At 40.6% G+C, this 21788-nt stretch overlaps 2 protein-coding genes across 2 annotated transcripts in view; one reads left to right on the top strand and one right to left on the bottom strand.

The window, feature by feature from the left end:
* Window positions 1-12260, bottom strand: part of PAN3 (poly(A) specific ribonuclease subunit PAN3) — a 45830-nt gene extending 33570 nt beyond the window's left edge. The window contains exons 1-2 of the mRNA XM_075198942.1: window positions 11712-12260; window positions 2806-2927 (exon numbers count right to left, since the gene is read on the bottom strand). Coding sequence (XP_075055043.1) covers window positions 2806-2927; window positions 11712-12255 — 666 coding nt within the window. The 5' untranslated portion in view covers window positions 12256-12260. The remainder of the gene's footprint in view (window positions 1-2805; window positions 2928-11711) is intronic.
* The window catches only part of SLC46A3 (solute carrier family 46 member 3), a 511104-nt gene that overhangs the window by 427210 nt on the left and 62106 nt on the right, over window positions 1-21788 (top strand). The window lies entirely within an intron of this gene.

Below are 21788 nucleotides of genomic sequence, written 5' to 3'. Positions count from 1 at the left end.
CTGAAGTCAGGAGAAAAAAAAACATAGCCCAGCCTCCAATCCACCCCAAACACCCACATCATGGTGAAACTCTGCCCATTTTTATTTAAGCTCACCCCTCTCAGGGTCTGCGATTTGGGGCTATCTCCCAAAAAAATAAATAAAAAAAAAATATTAGGAAATTTGGGTGGAGTACCTGCTGTGTTGAATCAGTAACTTTGCATTTAACAGAATTTATAGCCTATGAATAGAACTAGGATTACAATAATTACATTCATTCTGCTGTGTTTAGGGTATGACGGAGAACACCTCAAGTCAGATTATGGCAATTAAACATGCTAAATGTTACAGAAAATTTGGAATGAGAAACATTACATGGAACAGTCCAGTCTCTCCTTTAGATAACAGTAGATTGCTAGAAGTTTAAAAGAGCAAAAACCAGAAGTGTAGTTAGACTCTGCAAAAAGCAAAATGTAACTGCTCTGTACACATTGTATTCACCAATCAATTAACAATTAAACAGCAGCAAGATGTGCAAAAGAAGCCAGGACCCAGATTATGCCCATTAATAACCCATAAATCCATTTTCATACTAGGAATGCACCCCTTTTCAATTACTATATTTTTGCACCAGAAGAGACAATGGTCCAGGAAAGCAGCATGTTTTATATTCTATAAAGGCCAGAGGGTCCTGCTCATTAGAGTTTACAATGTAAGATTTACCAGTGTAAAATAAGCACAGAGTGAAATAGAGCCATTAATGATCACTGCATAAAAGGTTGGAAAGAGTGGAATCATGCATCATGTCATTGATAAACAGAAAATTAGCGTAATGGCCATTGAACAGAGAATAAAGAACACTTCTGCGGAATGCCGATGATCAAATGGAAATTTCTATGTTCTTGCAAAACATAAGAAAATGTCAAATGCCAAAAATACAGGCTTTTAGGTGTGCTAAGTGCTATAAACTTTCTAAAGAGCGCCTTTGTGACCCAAAGACAACTTGGGTAGTCATTGATCCAGCAATCCTATGATGTTCTTGTGGACCCTAAATATAACCATTCATGTTAGATAAAATGAATGAAATAATGGGCAACATTCATATACATTAGGTTCAAAACCAATATCATACCGCTTAATTTGCAAGCTATAGATTTATAAAAGGAAATGGAATACTTATAATTCTAGTTATCCTTATCATTATAATCCAGAAAGATATCTGGCACCAAGTATTCACTTACAAAGAAAAATAGAGACCATTTGTGTTCATATTTTGTATATAGTAGCAAATATAAACATATCACCAGCATGTGGTAAAATATGACATCATAATTGGGAGATGTCCTAATATGTTGAGATGGTAATGAATAGTTATATGCCTATAATAACCTCTAAATGACAAGCAAAGAAGTAGTACAAATTATTGTAAATACACTATAGTCTGTAAAAATACAAGCACATCGAGCGAGGTAAACTAGGGGTTAAAGTTTGGGAATATTTAAATGTGTAGTACATTTATTACTAATTTACCTCCACTTATAGACAATAACCCCAACCTTATTGGTAACAGTTATATATAATTTGCCATAGTATATCAGCTATATTTTGACCGGGTTTACCATTTTCCAAGCTCCATCTTATATTAACCTGGAAGCAGTGGTGGAGGTGTATAGGGTGGCATGCTATAACCACCACTCCTCCTACTGCTTGAATTGTAAAGTTATCGAATTCTATTCACTCATTTTCTATACCACCACTTCTAAATTTCCACTTCGACCAGTACCTAGAACCCAGCATTAGTCACGTACCAGTTTGGTGGTTAAGCAACATCAATAAACCACCACAAGCCACCTGGTTTTACGTATACAACGTGGTCATTTACATAGAAACCCACACACACTAAACATCTGAAATGGCCCAGAATATATAGATTTTATTAATTTTGGAGATCTATCCGTGGTTCTAGATATTTTTGTAATAAAATTTAGATATTTTAAATCAGAATTATCACTATCTGGGAGAATAATGACGGAACAGTAATCTGGACAGTTGGCCTTTACCTAAAAATAAGCGACAATTTTGAAACTTAAATTATTTGTTCCTTATTTGGTGAAAATTTCAAGGGGGATCTTCTTATACTCCAACCACATCACAGAGCAGAATGATAATCGCCGTCTCAGCTCTATTCATATACTATCAATTCAGCGTAATGCAAACATACAAACACTGTGTCAAACACGGTTCTGTGAAAACAGAAGCAAATAAGGAGCTGGGTGGGATATTTTAGCGCCAAAACTTCACTCCTCTGCAAAACTTTACTTGGGCAAAACTTTGCTGCAATTTCCTTTATTTCTACCACTGAATATTCGCTCCCTTTACCCCAGTCATACTGGACTAAGCTACATCACAAACAACCTAAATACAGGTGAGGGTTCTGTTTTTCACATGCTTGAGACAAAAGGTTTTATCCATAAATTGGAGTGACATGCCTAAAATACACTAAAAATAAACAATTGCATAGTGAAATATAAGTATATGCCTATTGGCCCATACTGTGCTCTGGCATGTCACCTTGCACTGCTCTATTCACGGACTAATGGAAGCGGCACGTGGAGACTAACATTCACACAGAGCAGAAATGTATTCCGAACTTTCTAAATTACAAAAAGAATAAAGACAATTACAAACCATATACATATTATTTAGGATAAGGATACCCTTTGTTTTATCTCAAACTATAATCATCAATGATGTCCAGGTTAAAAGAACAATCTTCAAAAACAATATAACACATGAAGCTCCCAATAGGACACTATAGCAGTTTACCTGCATCCGTGGGTAGTTTGCTTCTGCAGGGCTTCCAAATCCATTCATTCCAATAAAGCTGGTGCTGAAGTAAGAATCGGTCAGACTGGTATCTGGTAAAGCGCCTCCATCTATTCCAGGAACTGAAGAGGGGGGAGAGGAAAAAACAAAACCAAAAAACTTGAAGGGGACGTCCACTATTCATTAAACATGTCCCAACTAAATGGGATAAATACAACTTAAAATTTAGGGTCTGTCACATACTATTAGAAAACTTGACCACTTTTTGCTTTGATTTTGGGATGTCATTGACTTGAGCAAGGTTACATCAGGGACGGGCCACATGCGGCCGTCCGAGCCTTCAACTGGGGCACCAGCTCCTTCCTGAGATTTGTAAGAACGTGTAAGACTTGTATAAAATACCTGCTGATGTTATTATAGAGTGTTTTGATTAAATTTATTGTACGAACGTATAAAGGAGATATGGGGTAATGTGTAGCCCTATTGAAGGTTTAAGGGACACGTGCGACCCCTGAAGTGTATCAGGTTGTCCATCACTGCCCTACATAATACATCAAGAAGATCAACAACGAGACGCAGCCTATAAAAAAACGGTGTTACCAGTCTGCTAGGCATTTATTTTGAACCCCTTTAAATGCAAAATTAATTGGTAATGGATTAAACACTTTTTCTGGCAAACTAATGAACACATTTTAGAAAATATTAACCCAATATATAGCAAATTTGGGAAAACTCTTAGGACTAGACAATATTTCTAGAGGATACGTAGGTTTGCTTCAAAGGCATTACAACCCAAAAGTCTTCAATGCTTAGTTGTTCCTAGTACAGGAGCGTGTCCCATACATGGTCAGATTAAGTAATGTTTATTATCTAGAGGTCATTATTAGGAATCTTCATTGGCAGGTTACTTTGTGGCCAGAACTTTATTCTTTTGCCTTTGTATGTATTAATACGAATGGAGCTGCATGTTGCCTTCTCCACAGAGGTGAAAATAAAAGCCCCTGAAAAAGAACAGCAGCCGCTTGACAAGGTATCATGACCACCAGTACAGGGATCGCCTTTATTTACCCAAACTAGGCTATGACCAAAGCACAAGTATTCTTGTTTTATTCACAATGAGCCATATAACTGCCAGTATGGGCCCATTGTACTCTGGGCCAATTAGGAAACCTAGCTACAGGGCCCCCACTTATTCTAAACTAAATTATGCAGCACAAGCATTCCTATGTTAAATACTGAACATAATAGAGATGTTGGCAATATAAACTAAACATTGCCTGATGTTTCCTATAGATGCGCTATACAAGATGGCCCAAGGTAAATCTTTGTGAAGCTTTTCAAACAATGTCCCTTGAAACCAATAATGATTAGCACAATGCAAAATAATAATGTTATTCGTAGTTATTAGACACACTGTATGCTCCTTCAGTGTCTACTATGAACACATACGCTCCACTTCCTCAATGCTCTGTTCTTTGCCACCTGCTTCTCTCTTTACAACTCCTCTCTCAGAGAACTTATATATTCCTTCAGCCCTCTATGCGGATGACACACAAATCTATCGCTCCTATCATACATGTCTAAATGCTTCACTGATATCACCTGGACTATCCTACCACCACCAGATACTACTCCCTCTGCATGTACTAGCAGCTCCAGTAACATGCCCACTCTTGGCCAACTAGCTTATTGTCTGAGTATTGATCTCTCCCTCTAGACCAAGCTCTCAGGATGGGTCTATCTCTACCCTTCGTCTCATGCATGTACCTCATTCATCAATTTTGTATGTTTGGCTTTATTGCGTATTATGTTTTGAGCACATTGCATATAAATATGACTCTTAGCTTATTCTGTGAAGCGGAGATCCAGAGACAGTATACTCTAATTATATCATGCAATTTTATATAATTTATAATATTGGGGAAAAAAAGACTTATTAATTTAATGAACCTGTACTTTGTGTGGTGTTGGTTTGAAAATGAATTTGTATTGGATAAATTATAGATAATGGTTTGCAACCAAGACAAAGATCATTTACATACATCCTAACAGAATTCGCTAATTTGAGATCACTAGCTGATTGTAATCATTTGAAGTACTAGGGAACAACAGGATTAGAGAGCTTGGGTTCAGGTAGAGTCGGGATACCTACACCCCAAGCAGCCCTCACATTGTGTGTTCATATGGATGCTGGTAATAGTTACGTTTTTCACAAATAAACTATTATTTTTACAGGTAATCTTGTGATACCAAAATACACAATGCTCTTATTCATAAATAAAGGAGACAGCCAGGTGCACTAAAGCCTATGAATATGCCCTCCATATAATTAGCATCATCTAAGTGCAAATTGTGTTTGTCATGGCTTTCTGATGTAACATCTGCTCCAAAACGAAAGTAGTTTAGAAGACACACAACCCTGAAATTAATAAGGGAAAACCTAGGGTTTGAAAACTCAACACTGCTTTGCAAGCTTAGTAGTAGACTCAAAAACGGTTTACTGTATTAGGAGGTCCCAAACAAGGTAAAAAAAATTATACGTTTATACAAGAAAATGTAAGACAAAAGTTATCCCAGGAAGATATCGGAGCTAGATTTCATAAATTACGATCATGTCCACCAAGTTACTCAGAAGAGTTCATCTTTATCAATATCCTCAAATACATGGCTCAGAAACACATTTCCCAACATCATTCAGATGTCCAACCGACTGCTAGATGACGGCCCACTGCCAAAATCAGACGCTACACCTTTAAAAATAAAAGGTTTGATTTATTCAAGTTCCTGGCTTGTTCCACATGGACAGGTGTTCGATATCAGGGTTGTATCAAACTTTTATCAAGATATTAGCACTTGTTCTCCCTTCACCTTTACTGAATACCCTGGGACTGTAATTGGAAAGGCATTGCATGTCATGACAGGGCACAATTGTATTAATGTTTTATGAAACGTTTTGATTTTAAAAATATTTAGTATCTTTTCATTTATATATTAACTTAAAACAAAAAGTCATTTTTAGGCTGAGTAAATAAACTGCCTTGCCAGTAACCCAAACACATGAAAGAAAAGAAGAAAAAAAAAAACAAAACACATTAATAGCAGAAAGGTGTTAAAAGGTTTCTCTGAGCACAGGAAGTGCAACAGTGCCCTTATGGAGAGGTCCTCTAGAAAGCTGAACTGAAATTACATAATGGATGGTACAATAGGTAAGAATTATTAGTATAACACTCAGAAACATAAGTATATGCGCTTTACATAGTAAAAGGAAATTAATGTTAAAGTAAATGTTAAAACTAAGGGAAGCATATGCACATTACTGATAAGAACTAATCAAAAGAAATACTGCTGCATGTTTTATTTAAGGCAACTTATCAAGAAATTATAATGCATTCACTTAAAGCAACAATTCCACTTGAATGGTTTTCGTTCCTTTAAATAGCAAGTGCCTTGTAAGCAAGCATCTCAAAGTAATTTTTTTTGTAGTCTTTCTACAAATCATCTCCTTTTCAAAATCTCTCTGGAGCTTACAACATATGGCTGTCAGGTACAGAGAGGGAGAGAGGGCCACAGCTCTCAGTTTGTCATGTAAAGGTAGAGAGGGAGGAGGAAGAGAAGGATTTTAGAGTACACAGAGCATCATTTCTGAGATAAAGGTTGTTTAAACAAGTACCGTATGCAATCTGTATGAGCTTAAAAGAATCAAGTTCCACATTGAGGCCACAACCAGGGAGAAAGCATGACATATTTCCATGTGTTACATGCATTTACCAACTGGATGATCCTAGTTCTTGGCAGGGGAACTGTGACGTAGAAGGAAGCCCCCCAGAGTACAAGCCTTTCAGTTTGTAAAAATGGCTTTTACCTCCGAAATGACATTCTCTTTGCAGTAGAACATAACGTATTGTGTCAATCATAACTCACTAAATGGAGAAACATCTATAAAGTGGACTTAGCCTTTACTGCTAGTCCATTATAGAGACTGATACATGTGCAGATAGGTTGTTCTCCCTGAAGATGATGCAGTCCCATTCTAACAGTCCTCCAGAGTGGTCAGGATAAACCATACATTTAGCAGCTCTACGATTTGAAAGACAACTACTACGTACACAAGTGGTAATATTAGGTAAATGGTCCAAACAAGTATGATGCCCAATACCAATGCAAACGAAAATCGTGTATCATTACCCAGCTGTTTCTTCAGTAGTCTTTTGCAGCATGAAGCACATGTGGGTTTTACTAAATTCCAATCAAACAAATGTTCAACACTTTGAAGTCAGATCAGTTTCAGCATCTATGTTGTTTTGTCTGATCATCACAAACATGAAGATCTCTGCTATCCTCATACCAGCTTACCCATGATGGAAGAACTTCCCACTTCTGGTAACTTGTTCAAGTAAGATAGTTGGGGAGGGGGAGCACATTAAATTTCCCTATATATTAGTGATACAGGTTCTGAATTAAATAAAAACAAGAAATCCCAGCTGTAGTCTTATCAGATTTCTCACAAATTACACATTGATAAGTACAGCACTGTTGTGCCCAGTATTGTACATTTAAGTCTCTGGAAAAAGGACAAGCATGGGCCTTATTATAATTTAAAGATTATAAAGCCGTTACATTATACATTTAGTCATGAGCTATAAAATAAACTATATACAAGATGATAAACCACATAAAGTATAGATTATTCTCCCCTGATGGTGGACACTAGCTGCCTGATATGTTGGCACTAGAGATGAGCAAATATCACTTGAAGAGTTATACAACAGTTTTGCAGATGTGTGAAGTTCTGGAAATACGACCTTTGAGTTTTACTTTTCTATTCTGTGAAACAGTTTTACACTATATCAAAATCTGCATTACACAGAATTTATAGACAAGGGTGTAAATTTATCAAGCTGCGGGTTTGAAAGATTGGAGCCGTTACCTATAGAAGCCAATCAGATTCTAGCCATTACCCATAGGAATGAAGCTTGGAAGTAGACACTGAATTCATTGTGCTATTTCATGTGGCTGGTGCAGAACTGGGAACAATTAAGGCCAACTGCAATATAAAAGGTGAATATTTCAAGGAACAGCTGAAAATTTTGCTCAACTGTGGCTGGCACACACAGCTGGAAACTTGTGAGTTACAACTCACTTGACTGAAGACCTGCGAGTCCATTTCTTTACAACTTTTAATTCTGCACCAAACACATCTCATTCCTATGAGAGGGCCTAATATTACTAGAGGAGATATTTTGTTTTGATGCTTATACTTTTCATTTTATCTGCAACAGTATTAATTACTATAAAATCATATCTACTATTTCTATTAACCCATGTTTATAATCTACAGGTAGGAACCCACCTCTGCTTGCTACTATTCATCACCATTTATATAGCGCCATTAATTCAGCAGCGCTGTACAAAAAACACACTCGCATCAGTCCCTGCCCCAATAGAGTTTACAGTCTAAATTCCCTAACATGCACACACCGACAGACGGAGAGAGACTAGGGTCAATTTTATAGCAGCCAATTAACCTACTAGAATGTTTTTGGATTTGTATTCAGATGCCCCATAACCTCAAGCTGAGCTTCGAATGGTTAACCATTTTCTATTAGTCAGATATGAGTACACAGAAGAATATTTGTAAATGATAGGCTGTAAATGACCTGGTATCCAATCTGCATTGTGAGAATAGTCAGAAGGTTATAACATTTTACAAGCTTCCAGCTAGATTCAGTGTTCCGCTTGCAATCAATCAAATGCAAGGAAAATTCTAATCTAAACTGATTCTAGGCTTCCAACTATATGCGAAAGTTAATCCATGCATTATATGAGATTCTATACAAGACACTCACAGGTTTATTTTATTCCTCCACTGACAATTGGTGGAGGAAGACCCGGACCCCCCAGGCAGGTCTGTTCAGCCAAGGAAAGCACCCGAGACAGTTGTGCTGGGAAGAATCAGTTTTAAAGCAGACAACTCGGTAGTGGAGAGTTTATTTTACGTAGCTTTCCAAGTAACGCATATCATGGTACACTGCAGTACATTGATGTACACTAAACACTCAGTTGGCCTTGTAGCAGTTATGAATGCTAAATAGCATTGAAACAGAGCAAAAACATTCATTGTTTAATGCTGTATTTTCTTCCAGAAATATTAACTATAGCAGGTTAAGAAATCAAATAATATATTGGAGACGCTAATGTTCATGTGCTATTTTAAAGTAAAACCAAGTAAGTAATCTACCACTGCTCATGAAAAAGTGACTACCAGACACATTGATTCTTTGGAGTATGTGGATTTTCATTGCCATATTAGAACAAGCAATGTGTCACCTGACATTCAAGATGGAAGCAAATAAGCAGAAAAATAAGGAGTCTGTGCGTATTGCCCAGAAGAAGTCAATTTGGTGTACCACTTAAAAATAAGTGGACTATATTTTACCATCAAGCAAAGTGCATCACCATTCAGTAGTGTCATTCATTATTATTTATTTATATGGCACCACCGATTCCATAGCGTTGGATACAGAAACAAGTAACACACATTAGTAGCACAGATGAGTGAGTAATGCTATGGAGACTCCCACAGAGTGCAGCAAAAGATGTGACTGGACGTACAAGGGAGTCCGACAGTAGACCAACTTGAGACAATAGGTAGAGATAACCCTGCACTGCAGAGCTAACACTCAAGAGGGAAGGGTGGTGAGAGGCGGTAGGACCAACTGGGAGATTTTGGAGATGACAGACAGGGAAGAAGAGATTATGGATAGGAGGTGGTAGGATGGGTGATCTTCAATAGTTCAGTTTTGAGAGCTTGAAGGACTGAAGTTTGGGAGAGTCGAGTGAGATGGGGTAGGGAGATCCAAAGAATGAGGCAGGACGACAAAAATCTTGGGAGGCGAGCATAGGAGGTAGCAATGAGAGGTAAGTTATGACGGATGTCGAAGCACAGCGGAGTGACCCGCTAGGTATGTACCTCGAGACAAGGTCAGAGATGAAAGGAGGAGAAGTGTTGGTAAAGACTTTGCAATTGAGGGCAAGTTGCTTGAACTGAATTCTGAAACTGATAGGGTGAGAAACAGGAAGGCCAGTAGGAAGGAGGGCGCAATAATAGAGACGAGAAATGATAAGTGAATGGACCAGAATTTTGGTTGCTTCCTGAAAGTGTTAAAGAACCACAAAAATATTAAAGTAGATCAGTCACCTACATCTAGATCTAGTAGTGGCACCATTTTTGGGAGTGATCCAGTACACATTACTAGGATGATTGATGTGAGCGAGTTTTTGGTACAGCGCTGCGGAATTAGTGGCGCTATATAAATAGCTGATGATATATATACTCAATACCTGCTCCCATTCCCGGTTACAGGACTTTTTCAGCATGCACACACTGTAGAAATCCCTCCCTCACACATTAAGACTTTCCTCTAGCATTCAAACCCACAAGTGTTATCTGAAATCCCACCTCTTCAGATAATTTTATCAAATTCCTCAGCAACCCTCTTAACCTCCCTAGGGTACCTAATTACCACCCTTTATACCATTGAACACACCAACCCTTTGCAATCTGGATAGACCAATATTCAATATGTAGCACTTAAACTCATATCAAACACCCATTATCCCATTGCTTGTAAGCAGGGCCTTCTTACCTCTGTCTGTATTAGTCAGTATTGTTTTATTACGGCGTTTCTTCCCAATAGTAAACACTATGGAATTTGCCAGCACTATACAAATAAATAAGTTACAGAATCTAATGACATCACTGAGGCACTACCTAATATTCATAAGCTACTGGTTCCTACTGTATTGATAAGCTGCATTTCCAAGAATATTAGTTCAGCCTACAAAATAGATGCCTCCTCTGAATCTAGACAACAGGGACAATTTAATTATTTTTATTCAAACCCCCTGTGCAGAAATGCTTATACCAGTGGCTGTGGAAAACTATTTCCCACAGTAACTTTCCCCATTTACAGCTCTATAGCCATTTGAGCAAGTACTTCCATGCATAACAGTGCCTTTCCTGCAGACTTCAGTCCTCTAAATCAGAGGTAGAAGCAGTGGATAGAATGATTATATATATCTATATCTATATCTTCACTCCTGGCAGGATACAAGGAGATGGGGAGATATATAGAAATAGAAATACACATACACACCTATATTGATAATTTAAGCCATTTATGTAGTCTTTATAAACAAATGTTTCAAAAAAGTTACTTGATATTCTGGAGGGAAAGTATTCTACATAGCTTGCAAGATGCTCACCATTATTTTAAATGAAACATACCATCTACAGACATAGAAATATCTGTCAACCTTCCACCTCAACTCAGATATGGTCACATACATAAATACATAGGTGACTATATACCCCACTGCCAGCTATAGATCTCTATAGCAGTAGCATCACACTACACCACAATATCCCCAACTGTGAACATATGAACAGTATTTTCGATTTAAGACGACCTCTTAATATAGTGTTGCTGATGCAAACTGTATCTTATTTTAATGTTGCTAAAACCAAACAAAAGACACCAATCTAAAGTCCCCTTTAGATACATAGGAACAACAGCTCTCAGAAGACACTCCCATTTTCCACTTCCCCTAAACTTGTTGTTTGTATATAGGAGATCTGACAGTGACTAGAGCAGGGTCAGGTGCAGGCTCACACATCAGTGTCAGGAGAGGTGTAACAACCTGTGACTCCATCTGTGGGGGAACCACAAGTCCCTGCATGCCCTGACGTGTTATCCTGGGACTTGTAGTTCTTCAGCAGCTGGAACACTGGGATATTATGTATTTATGTAGATGTACAATACATGGCAAGCTGTAGACATCAGTGGTTACGTAACCCAGCCAGTGACCCCCCAGCCCAGGCCTCCTCAGTGGCTGCTGATACTTACTGGTCAGGCGCTGACCATCCAGCCCCCCCAGATCCACCTTCTTGCCCCCGGGGGTGATGGGTGCCTGCGGGTACCCCGACAGACTATTGCCGTGCATGCCCAGCGGGTCTTCGTGCAGGAACTGGCACTCGTCTCCGTAGAAACACGTCTTATCCTTGGCGTAGTAGCGGCAGAACTTGAGCTTCACCCCGGGCAGCCCCACGGGACCCAGCGGGGACGCCGCCGCTACCACCGCGGAGGAGTTCGGGGTCAGTCCGCTGTTCATGGCCGCGGTACAGCTGTTCCTCCCTCGGTGCTCGGCGCCACCATGGAGGGAAAGAACTGGGGGGGGACCCTTATGACAGAAGCAGTCCGGCACCGGGCCTATGCAGGGCAGTGGGTACCGGTCACCGGGAGGAGGGCCCGGCCTGGCTACGGCTGATAACGAGGACTCTCCGCCCCCTCCTACTTCTCTCCTCTTTTTTTTTATTTTTCTCACTGCTGTTTTCCTATTTTCCTCTTCCTGAGCTGGCTGGGGCTCTGCGCATGCGTGGGCCCGGGGCATGCTGGGAATCGCGGCCTCCTCCTCCTCCTGTGTGCTGGGGCCGCTCTGTGTCAGTGTGGTGGGCGCGCACCTTGGCGCCTGGTTTATCTGCTCTGCCCCACATGTGTCTTCCGGCAACACAGAACAGCCTGCCCAGTACAGCACTGATTACATTGTCACACGGCTTCCTAATAAACAGTGTTGTACTAATGTTCACACAGTGCTACCTAAGATATATACATAGTTCCCTATCTTTACATGTTATGTTGACGTCATAAAGCATGTTTATAAAAGTAGTTGTGTGCATATAATGGCCCATCAGTAAGTGCTCGTTTAATAGTGTCTTAAAGTGAGATAGATTAACAGAATGTAACAAGTTGTAAATAAACAGCAAATATGTTACAAATCGCCTCATGGAGGTGAAGCAGCTTCTTACTGCTGTGACCATTGGATGCAGTGTAAACTCTGCCGTTGTTTTTGCAATCTTACAATGTCAGAATTGCAACTCTTATTTTACAAGGTGGATAAGGGAAGAAAAACTAACCCAATTGTAAAGCGCTACAGTATATGTTGGTGCTATATAAATAAATGTTGATGAGAATGATAGAACAGTCAGTAAATATGGTGCAAAAATAAACAACAGTTTTACACCAAAGACACTTTTATATAGGTATTATGGAAAGTTAGTAGGCTGGTGATTGTAGAACTACAAGTGTCAGCATACCTATAGATACCAGGGCATGCTGAAGCTTATATAACTACAAGTGCCAACAAGCCCTGGCATCCAGGGCTGCTGGGACCTGTACTGGTCACTGGCATCTCTATCAGGTGACTTCATGTGTCAGGTTGATTGAATTGTTCACTCTCACTGGTGGAATGTATTAGATTGATAGTGTCCATCCAGTACAGAGCTCTGGTATAAGCAAGGGATATCCCCCTATCAGTTATCCAAGGGTAATACAATAAGAATCTTGCACATGTGTAACATAATATTACATACAAATGGAGTGTGTACGAAGCTACCCATCAAAGGTGTCCACACGTAATGATTTTTATTTACTGTGGGCCTCATTCAGAGTTAGGCACAAATTTGCACCTGGACAAATACTGTGGTGATGCAAGGGTTGCAAATCCAATTACTTTTGCATGCAGTGAAATCTATGTGATGTTAAATACTAATGTAGGAGTGATACCTTTATTGGCTAACCCAGTGGTTCTCAAACTGTGCGCCGGGGCTCCCTCGGGTGCCTTGGCCAGGGCCAGTGGTAAGCAAGGTGGGGAAGTACTTGGTCATTATTTTGGCTTAGGGGTGTCTTGAAAAAATTTAGGAGACCCTAAGGTTGCTTTGAACTGAAAAAGTTTGTAATCCACTGGGCTAACCAATACTTTTGTCTTTCTTGACACAAAAGTATTTAGCATCACATAGATTTTTCTGGCTAACACGGTACTGCAATAATCATTTTTAAAAATAGGTTTTTTGCTACACATCTTGATGCATGCAGTGGAAAAAATGCATGTAGCACAAAAATGCTGGGTAGTGTTATTTAGACAGGTTTTTTTTAAGCTGTGCTAGAACACACCCCTCAACCCTGAATCCATTCACACCTTCTGTTCGCATAGTCAATTAGGTCACTACTTTTTTTTCACAAAAGATCTAAAATGATATGATCTAATCCCAGAAATCATTTAGAAATGTGAATACTGCAACTGTGTAAGACCCTTTACCTGATAACTTCAAAAATAATAGTTTTATTAGTGTTTTGGAACACCTGTAAAAGAATAGAAGCGTGTATATGAATGGAACCTATTGGCTCCGATGACCCAATATTCATTTGCCATTTAGAGTGACGGCAGTGTTTATGGATGCTGCCTGCTCTATTTTTTGCATTGACCTGTTTCTTTCTCCTCCCTCCTTACAAGCGCAGGGGCTAATTACTACCACTTGTCAAAGATTGCACATGACTTGTAGTGTCACTGGCATTTTCCTAGTGGGTAATCAGCCCAACTACACTAAAATTGTGTATATTTTAGCACCAACAACAAGCCTGTAGTTCTCCAGGTGTTGTGAAACTTAAAGCTCCAGAATATTTGCCAGCAGATAGCCAGGTGATAGCTGGCAGGGTATGCCTGGAATTGAAGTTTCACAACACCTGGAAAGCTACAGGTTGGCCAGGCGTGGCCTAACATCTCATGTAGTAATCATTTGAGCTACTGATTAGTATAGTCTTAATCACAAGTCTAACAGGTTATCCACACCTGATACTTGATTCCTACATCATGTATCAATCAGTGAACCTGAAGTTCCAGACAAAACCTGTCTAATCTCTTGTAATGAAATTAGAGTAAAAGAATGCTGCATATTGTAAATAAAAAAAACCTGCATAGGTTTCCTTATTCGTGACATTAAAACTCGGTCCCTTCACTCCCGTAATTAATTTAAGTCAAAACTGAGCAGCAGCTTATGAGAAATCAGAAAACTTTTATGTAATTAATAAGGACTCGTTCTTCAATGCTAGGATCTTGGATTCTGATGTAATATTTACGATTTTGCACAGTACAGCTCTTCAGCTTTTCCACCTCTGCACAGAACTGGGACCACTTTTTGTTTGCAGATGCTTCTGCAAAGACCAAATAGTAGACAGGCACTTTGATGTGCATTGGGTGGACCATATGGGCACATTAATGTAAAACCAAAGCAATTTAAGGAATACATCAAGTTGATTTGTAAAGTGAAGTATAGTGTTTAGTGTTAGTCTGATATTCCACTGCAGCTCTGTTAAAAAGACTTCCCCCTTTCAACTGAAGCTCCTCCCACATCTTTAGATCGATGTTCTACCAGGATGCCAAACAGATGAGTACTCATTAATCTGAGCTACTGTGACTGGGCCCCTCGTTGTGTATTTCTGCTAAACCAGTCTGCTAAAACGTCAGTCACTCTGTGTCTGCTCTGTTAAAAAAAAGCTCTTCCCTCCTAATCTGGTAACCGGCTGCAGAAGAGTGAAAGAGAGCATAGATTAGATATTTAGTTAACTATAAGTAGTACAATTATTTCAGGTATATTATTCCATTTAGTAATATACAGCCTTTGATATATATTTATGTAAGATATTGGCTTTACGTGCTCTTTAAGTTCGTATAGATTGTCCAAAATATGCTTAATAGTGTCCTGGACAGTGACTGCTAAACTAAGTGTAGATTGCATTAACCCTTTACTTCCATACACATCAAGGGTAATGCGGCAGCCATTGGGGGTGGCACTTACTTTGATTTTTTTTTGTCTTTTCTGTCTTTACACCATCCTCCCTGATAGAGAGATTCAATGCATGTGTCTGGGTGCCCAGCCCCAGGTATACATGGGGCTGCTGCAGAACCAGCAGATGGCGGTATGAGAGGCGGGGGGGGCCTCATGCTACAGAGATGCTCCGCCCGCTATTAATGTTGCCATCATATAAGGAAAATGGACTAAGGAGCTTGTGTGCAGTACAGCACAATACGCTCCCCCCTGAGGCCGGTCGGCCCGTTCTCCAGTATAGTCCTGTTCAACAATCTGGAAAAGGTGCAAATCCCACCAGCTAGTCCAGCCCAGCAAATTGCTGCATGATTAAGATGAGTGCTCAGCAGAGAGCGTTCCGACCCATGGACAATCCACCAGTTTCTGCCTGTACTCCCTCCCTCCCTTCTGTCTCCTCAACCTGTGAATCCCTGTCTCCTCTCCCCCCCTTCTGTCTCCTCTCCCTCTATTAAAGTAATTCTATCGTTTTCAAATAAGCATTGCCCAATCAATTGTATGTGTTTCCAAAGCACAAAGTGATTTATTTTAGCAGATTTAAACAGTTAACAATTCAATACATTATTATATTATGATACAGTACAGTACAGCCAATACCAAAAGATACATACATACCACTGCTATCGCATGCGCTCGCTGCGCAAACCGCGGGACCCGATGGACAGTATATCTGCATAGAATACTGTGTCAGAGTTGACTGAGGGCCAGGGGAATGCAGCTATGATTATATACAGTACAGTGATACACAGTGAACAATAGAGATGACATAGATTGTTTCTATAGGTCCAGACGTTGGGTGGGTCCAGGGTAAACAGGTCATAGGCTGATTCAATCTAAGGAATCCAAAGGTGGGGGTCGTCTCTCCAGAGGGTCTGCTCCTTTCATAGCCAGCATCATACAAAAGGTTTATTCCCTAATATCAATAACTAAAGTATGCAATGTGCGATCTCTTCGCCGACTGCACCGGACAGCTGCTGATGAATAGGGTTTCAGTATGATACCAGACATGCCACCTTTCCCACAACCTGAACTACATATATCACTGAAGTGTACGTATAATCATTATATATATATATTTATATATATACTACTAATAAACCAAATATTATCTGCTCATAAATTACAGTGTGACGAAACCAATATGAATATGAATTATATAAATAACTAAATGTTGTAATGCGAGTGTGTGCGTGCGTATTTTACCGTGCGATCGCATCACGAAACGTGTTACGTGGCGTACGGATCGCAATCGCACGGCAAAACAATATTAAACCAATATACTTTCGTTCATCCAATTACACGACTTCGACACCCTCCCTTCTGTCTCCTCCTCAATCTGTGAGTCTCTGCCCCCTCCTCTTCTGTTATTTAATGGAGGTATGGACTGTTAATCAGTGGGGCTATTAATTTAATAGTGGTGGAGGTATGGTCTATTAAATTATCAGGAGTAGGGGCAATTCATTTATTGGTGTGGCTATTAATTTAATAGGGATAATGGCTATTAATTTATTGGTGGGGCTATTAATTTAATGGGAATAATGCCTGTTAATTTATTGGTGGGGCTATTCATTTATCGATAGGGGCTATTGCTTAACTTGAGGGATAATTGTGGTGGTGGCTATTAATTTAACACTGGGGAGTTTGGTTGTTTTTAATTCAATATAGTACCGAGATGGTGTAGAAGAAGGCCTGACTGTGAAAAGTGAATGCTATTAATTTAATGTCGGGGCTGGTAGGAGGGAAATATGTCTATTTTTTAAACGTGACTAGTATTAATTTAATACTAGGAAGGAGACCTGATTTTTAAACATGGTACTTTGATGTAATGCCAGGGCTGTTTAGTGGAGGGAGGCCTAGAGTGTTGACTAGTTGCTTTGCTTTCCTTGTGGTGAATAATAACTATCTTTTTCCAAACAGGGGCCCAACAGGATCCAGCCAAGCAGCAAGTGAGCTTAAGATACCAGCATAAGCGACAGGTATCAAAATACAATACCAGGTAGGAGAGAGTTGTACAGGGTTGGATAACTGTCTAGTACATGTAAAAGGCTAGGCACTCCCAGAGCCAGATTAAAAGGTTGAGGAGGCACTGGGGGCATGTGCCCTGGGTCCAACTTTCTCAGGGCCCCCCCAGACCAGGATCTGTATGGCTCATATTTGCTACCCCCAATTGTCAGTATCCAGGAGGAAGTACAGGATCCAGGGTTTAAGTGATTTGTAGGCACTATACATGTGATGATGCTTTTGGGGTTGTTTGTTTTTGAGCCTTGTAGGTTTCCGTAGCTGCCGTGCTGATGAGAGTATGAAGAGGAGCTGCGCTGCCTCCCAGGCATAAGATAAGTGAAGATCTGAGGGTAAATGTATCAAGCTGCGAGTTTGCAACTCCAGCGATTTTCTCAGGAGAGTTGAAACTCGCCGATGTATGAAGCTGAGATTTCATGCAAAATCGCCAGAGTTCTGCTTCTGTCAAAAGCGCTACTTGCAAAATCGCCAGAGATCAAACTCACCACTGTTTGCCACTGCAGCTATACAGCTCTCAAATGTATGAAGCTGCGAGTTAGCAAACTCATGAGAGTTTGCTTCAAAACACGACAGATACAACACGCTGCTTGATAGCAGCGTGTTGTACAAACACATCACTGTTACACTGCCCTGGCAGTGTTAAAACTGTAAAGAACAGATAAAAGTTAAAAAAAAAAAAAAAAAAAGCGTGGGGTCCCCCTGCTATTTATGCTTAACCCTAGTGCTGCCTGACTCGTGCTGGTCTCGTGAAAATCGGGGAAAAATTTTGCGTGGGGTTCCCCCGATTTTCACTTTACCAGCACTAGGCAAACCAGCCAGGGTTGGCGGCACTATAGCAGGGAGAAGCGCGGCAGGGGTCCCCCTGCTATAATGACTAACCAACCCTAGACTGTTCAGCGCTGGGCTGGATTCCCTAGGGAGTGGGGTCCGCTGAAAAAAAAACGAGCGGGCCCCCCCCCTAGAAAGAACCAGCCCAGTGCTGATAGCACTAGGGCTCTTCCTACTACCCCTGGGCTGTGGGTAGTAGGGTAATACGGCGGTAAAGTAGTAAACAAAAAAAACTGACACCAATTTTGTTTGTGGAACTACAAGTCCCAGCCAGCCAGGTTGCCAAAAACAGTGTGGCCATGCTGGTGCTTGTATAACTACAAGCACCAGCATACCCACGGCAGCCAGGGCATGTTGGCACTTGGAGAACCACAAGTGCCAACATGCCCTGACATCCCTGGCTTGCTGGCCCCTGTAGTTCCACAAAGAAAAAAGTTTACAAAGCCACAACACCCTCTTATAAACCACATACATTTATTAAAAATAATAAAACCCACAATAAAGACACTAACCACCCTCTTTTAAACCACAAGTATTTATTAAAAATAATAAAACCCAAATACTTACCAATGATGCCTTCTTTTTTGATCCAATGTCAGTTATTATTTGTAAATCCATCTTGCCGGCTTGCCCCAGTCCCAGCCATTTGTACCTCCATAAGGGAATCTTTGCCAACAGGAACTCTTCTCCCAGAAGGAGCCCATATTTGTACATCCTGACTCTTTAGTGTTGCTTGAAGATAAAAAAAAAAAAAAAAAAACAGGATCCGCCGCAAACACCTCCTACCTAGTAGGAGGTCCGTTTCGCAATGCTCTTACGCTGTTTGCGTAAGAGCTAACTAATGTATTATGGTATTTTCCCACGCTAGTGGGGAAATCACATAATACTGTATCTAGCGCTTACGCAATTAACGTAGCGCATTGCGCATGCGCTACGCTACTTGCGTAAGCTGTAATACAGTAAATACCCCTCTGGGCGAAGAGTTCCTGTTGGCAAAGATTCCCTTATGGAGGTATCAATGGCTGGGACTGGGGCAAGCCGGCAAGATGGATTTACAAATAATAACTGACATTGGATTCTCCAAGTGCCAACATGCCCTGGCTGCCGTGGGTATGCTGGTGCTTGTAGTTATACAAGCACCAGCATGGCCACACTGTTTTTGGCAACCTGGCTGGCTGGGACTTGTAGTTCCACAAACAAAATTGGTGTCAGTTTTTTTTTTTACTACTTTGCCGTCGTATTACCCTACTACCCACAGCCCAGGGGTAGTAGGCGCTCGTTTTTCAGCGGTCCCCACTCCCTAGGGAATCCAGCCCAGCGCTGAACAGTCTAGGGTTGGTTAGTCATTATGGCAGGGGGACCCCTGCCACGCGTCCCCCTGCTATAGCAGGGCCGTAACTAGGGCTGTGCGATGAAGGGGGGCGCAATTTAGCAATATTTTAGGTTAATTTGGTTCAAATTGAGAGCTAGGGGGGCGGAATTTGTCTTTCTCGCCCAGGGCACTAGAATTCTAAGTTACGGCTCTGTGCTATAGTGCCGCCAACCCTGGCTGGTTTGCCTAGTGTTGGTAAAGTGAAAATCGGGGGAACCCCACGCAAAATTTTTCCCCGATTTTCACGAGACCAGCACTAGTCAGGCAGCACTAGGGTTAAGCATAAATAGCAGGGGGACCCCACGCTTTTTTTTTTTTTAAACTTTTATCTGTTCTTTACAGTTTTATTAAAGGTAAACACTTTTGTAGGTCTGATTAGGCGGAAAGAGACATAATTATTAAATGCAGGTGCTATTTAATTTAATGTTGGCACTATATTGGGGGAAAATAAGCAATATTCATTAATTGTGAATGCTATTAATTAAATTCTGGGGCTGATTGGATACAAGAAGGCCTGTTTATTGAACAAAAAAAAGCTAATGATTTAATGTCGCACTGGTTGGGGGGCGTAGTGTTTAGTGAATGCTCGACTTTCCAGGAGATGCATAGTAACTATCTCTTTTCCAAACAAGGAACCCAACATTCCAGGATGCGGGCAAGCAGAAACTGCGTTTAAGACATTGGCAGCAGCATCAGATAGGAATGTCCCACTCTGGCAGTGCGTTTGCGCTAGCATGTGTGGGAAGGGGGGCGCCAGTGCTCTGTCTTGCCCAGGGCACTGAATATTTTGTTGCGGCACTGGAGGTGGGATATTAAATTAATGGTGGAGTTTGGGTGTTAGGCTAATTATTTAAAGGTGGGTGCTAATAATTTAATTGTGGGGTGACGGTGGGGTATTTAATGTGGGACTGAGTTTCACATTATTAAATGTGAAAATAAATGATTTAATGTCTGCAATTGTTTTCAGAAATGGGTTTATTTATTATATGTAAATGCTATTAATTTATTGCCTGGCTGTTTGGTGGAGTGCGAAATGAGTTTATTTATTACATGTATACACTATTAATTTAATGTTGGGGTTGGTTGGAGAAAATAGTTCTATTACTAAATGTAAATACTATTAATTTAATTGAATTTAATATTGTCGGCTGGTTGCAGGAAAGGAGGCCTATTTATTAAAGGGGGTGCTATTGATTTAATCCTGGGCTGTTGTTTGGGGATTCCTAAATTTTATGTACCTGTCTTTTTCCAAATAGGGTTCCCAACATTCCAGGATCCAGACAAGCAGCAACTGATCTAAAGAAACCAGGAGCCACAGGTGGTGAAAGTGACAAGAACATGTAGGAGAGAGCAGGACAGTCTGCCAACTGTCCGGAATCTGGTGGAACTGTCCTGAATTTGGGTAACTGTCTGGCTTTGTCAGGATGTGGTCCGACTACAAGGACAGTTGGGAGGTATGTCCCGCTTCACACTGTATTGCTTGTGATGGCAGAGCTGTGTGCACCTAACAGTAGTGCACACAGTATTGCCTGTTTAATTTGTCTAAAATTATAGCCATATTACATAATAAGGCTCCCCCTGTCTTAGGGTGCCCCGGGCCCCCCAGAACCCTAATCAAGCTATGTGCACCCTTACCCACACATTCTAGTTAGGGCTCTGTCTATCACTAATGATATAATTATCATCATCACCATTTATTTATATAGCACCACTAATTCCGCAGCAGCTGTACACAGAACTCACTCACATCAGTCCCTGCCCCATTGCAGCTTACAGTCTAAATTCCCACACACACACACACACTAGGGTCAATTTGTTAGCAGCCAATTAACCTACCAGTATGTTTTCGGCGTGTGGGAGGAAACCGGAGCACCCGGAGGAATCTCACACAAACATGGGGAGAACATACAAACTCCTCACAGATAAGGCCATGGTCGGGAATTGAACTCATGACCCCAGTGCTGTAAGGCAGAAGTGCTGATCACTTAGCCACCGCATAAAGTTTCTACACTCAGCAGATGGTCAGATTATGATGAGTGTAACAGC

Source organism: Mixophyes fleayi, chromosome 2, assembly GCF_038048845.1.
Source record: "Mixophyes fleayi isolate aMixFle1 chromosome 2, aMixFle1.hap1, whole genome shotgun sequence".
NCBI classification, from domain to species: domain Eukaryota; kingdom Metazoa; phylum Chordata; class Amphibia; order Anura; family Limnodynastidae; genus Mixophyes; species Mixophyes fleayi.
The sequence above is the reverse complement of the archived record's forward strand: the minus strand, read 5'-3'. Positions and strand labels throughout refer to the sequence as shown.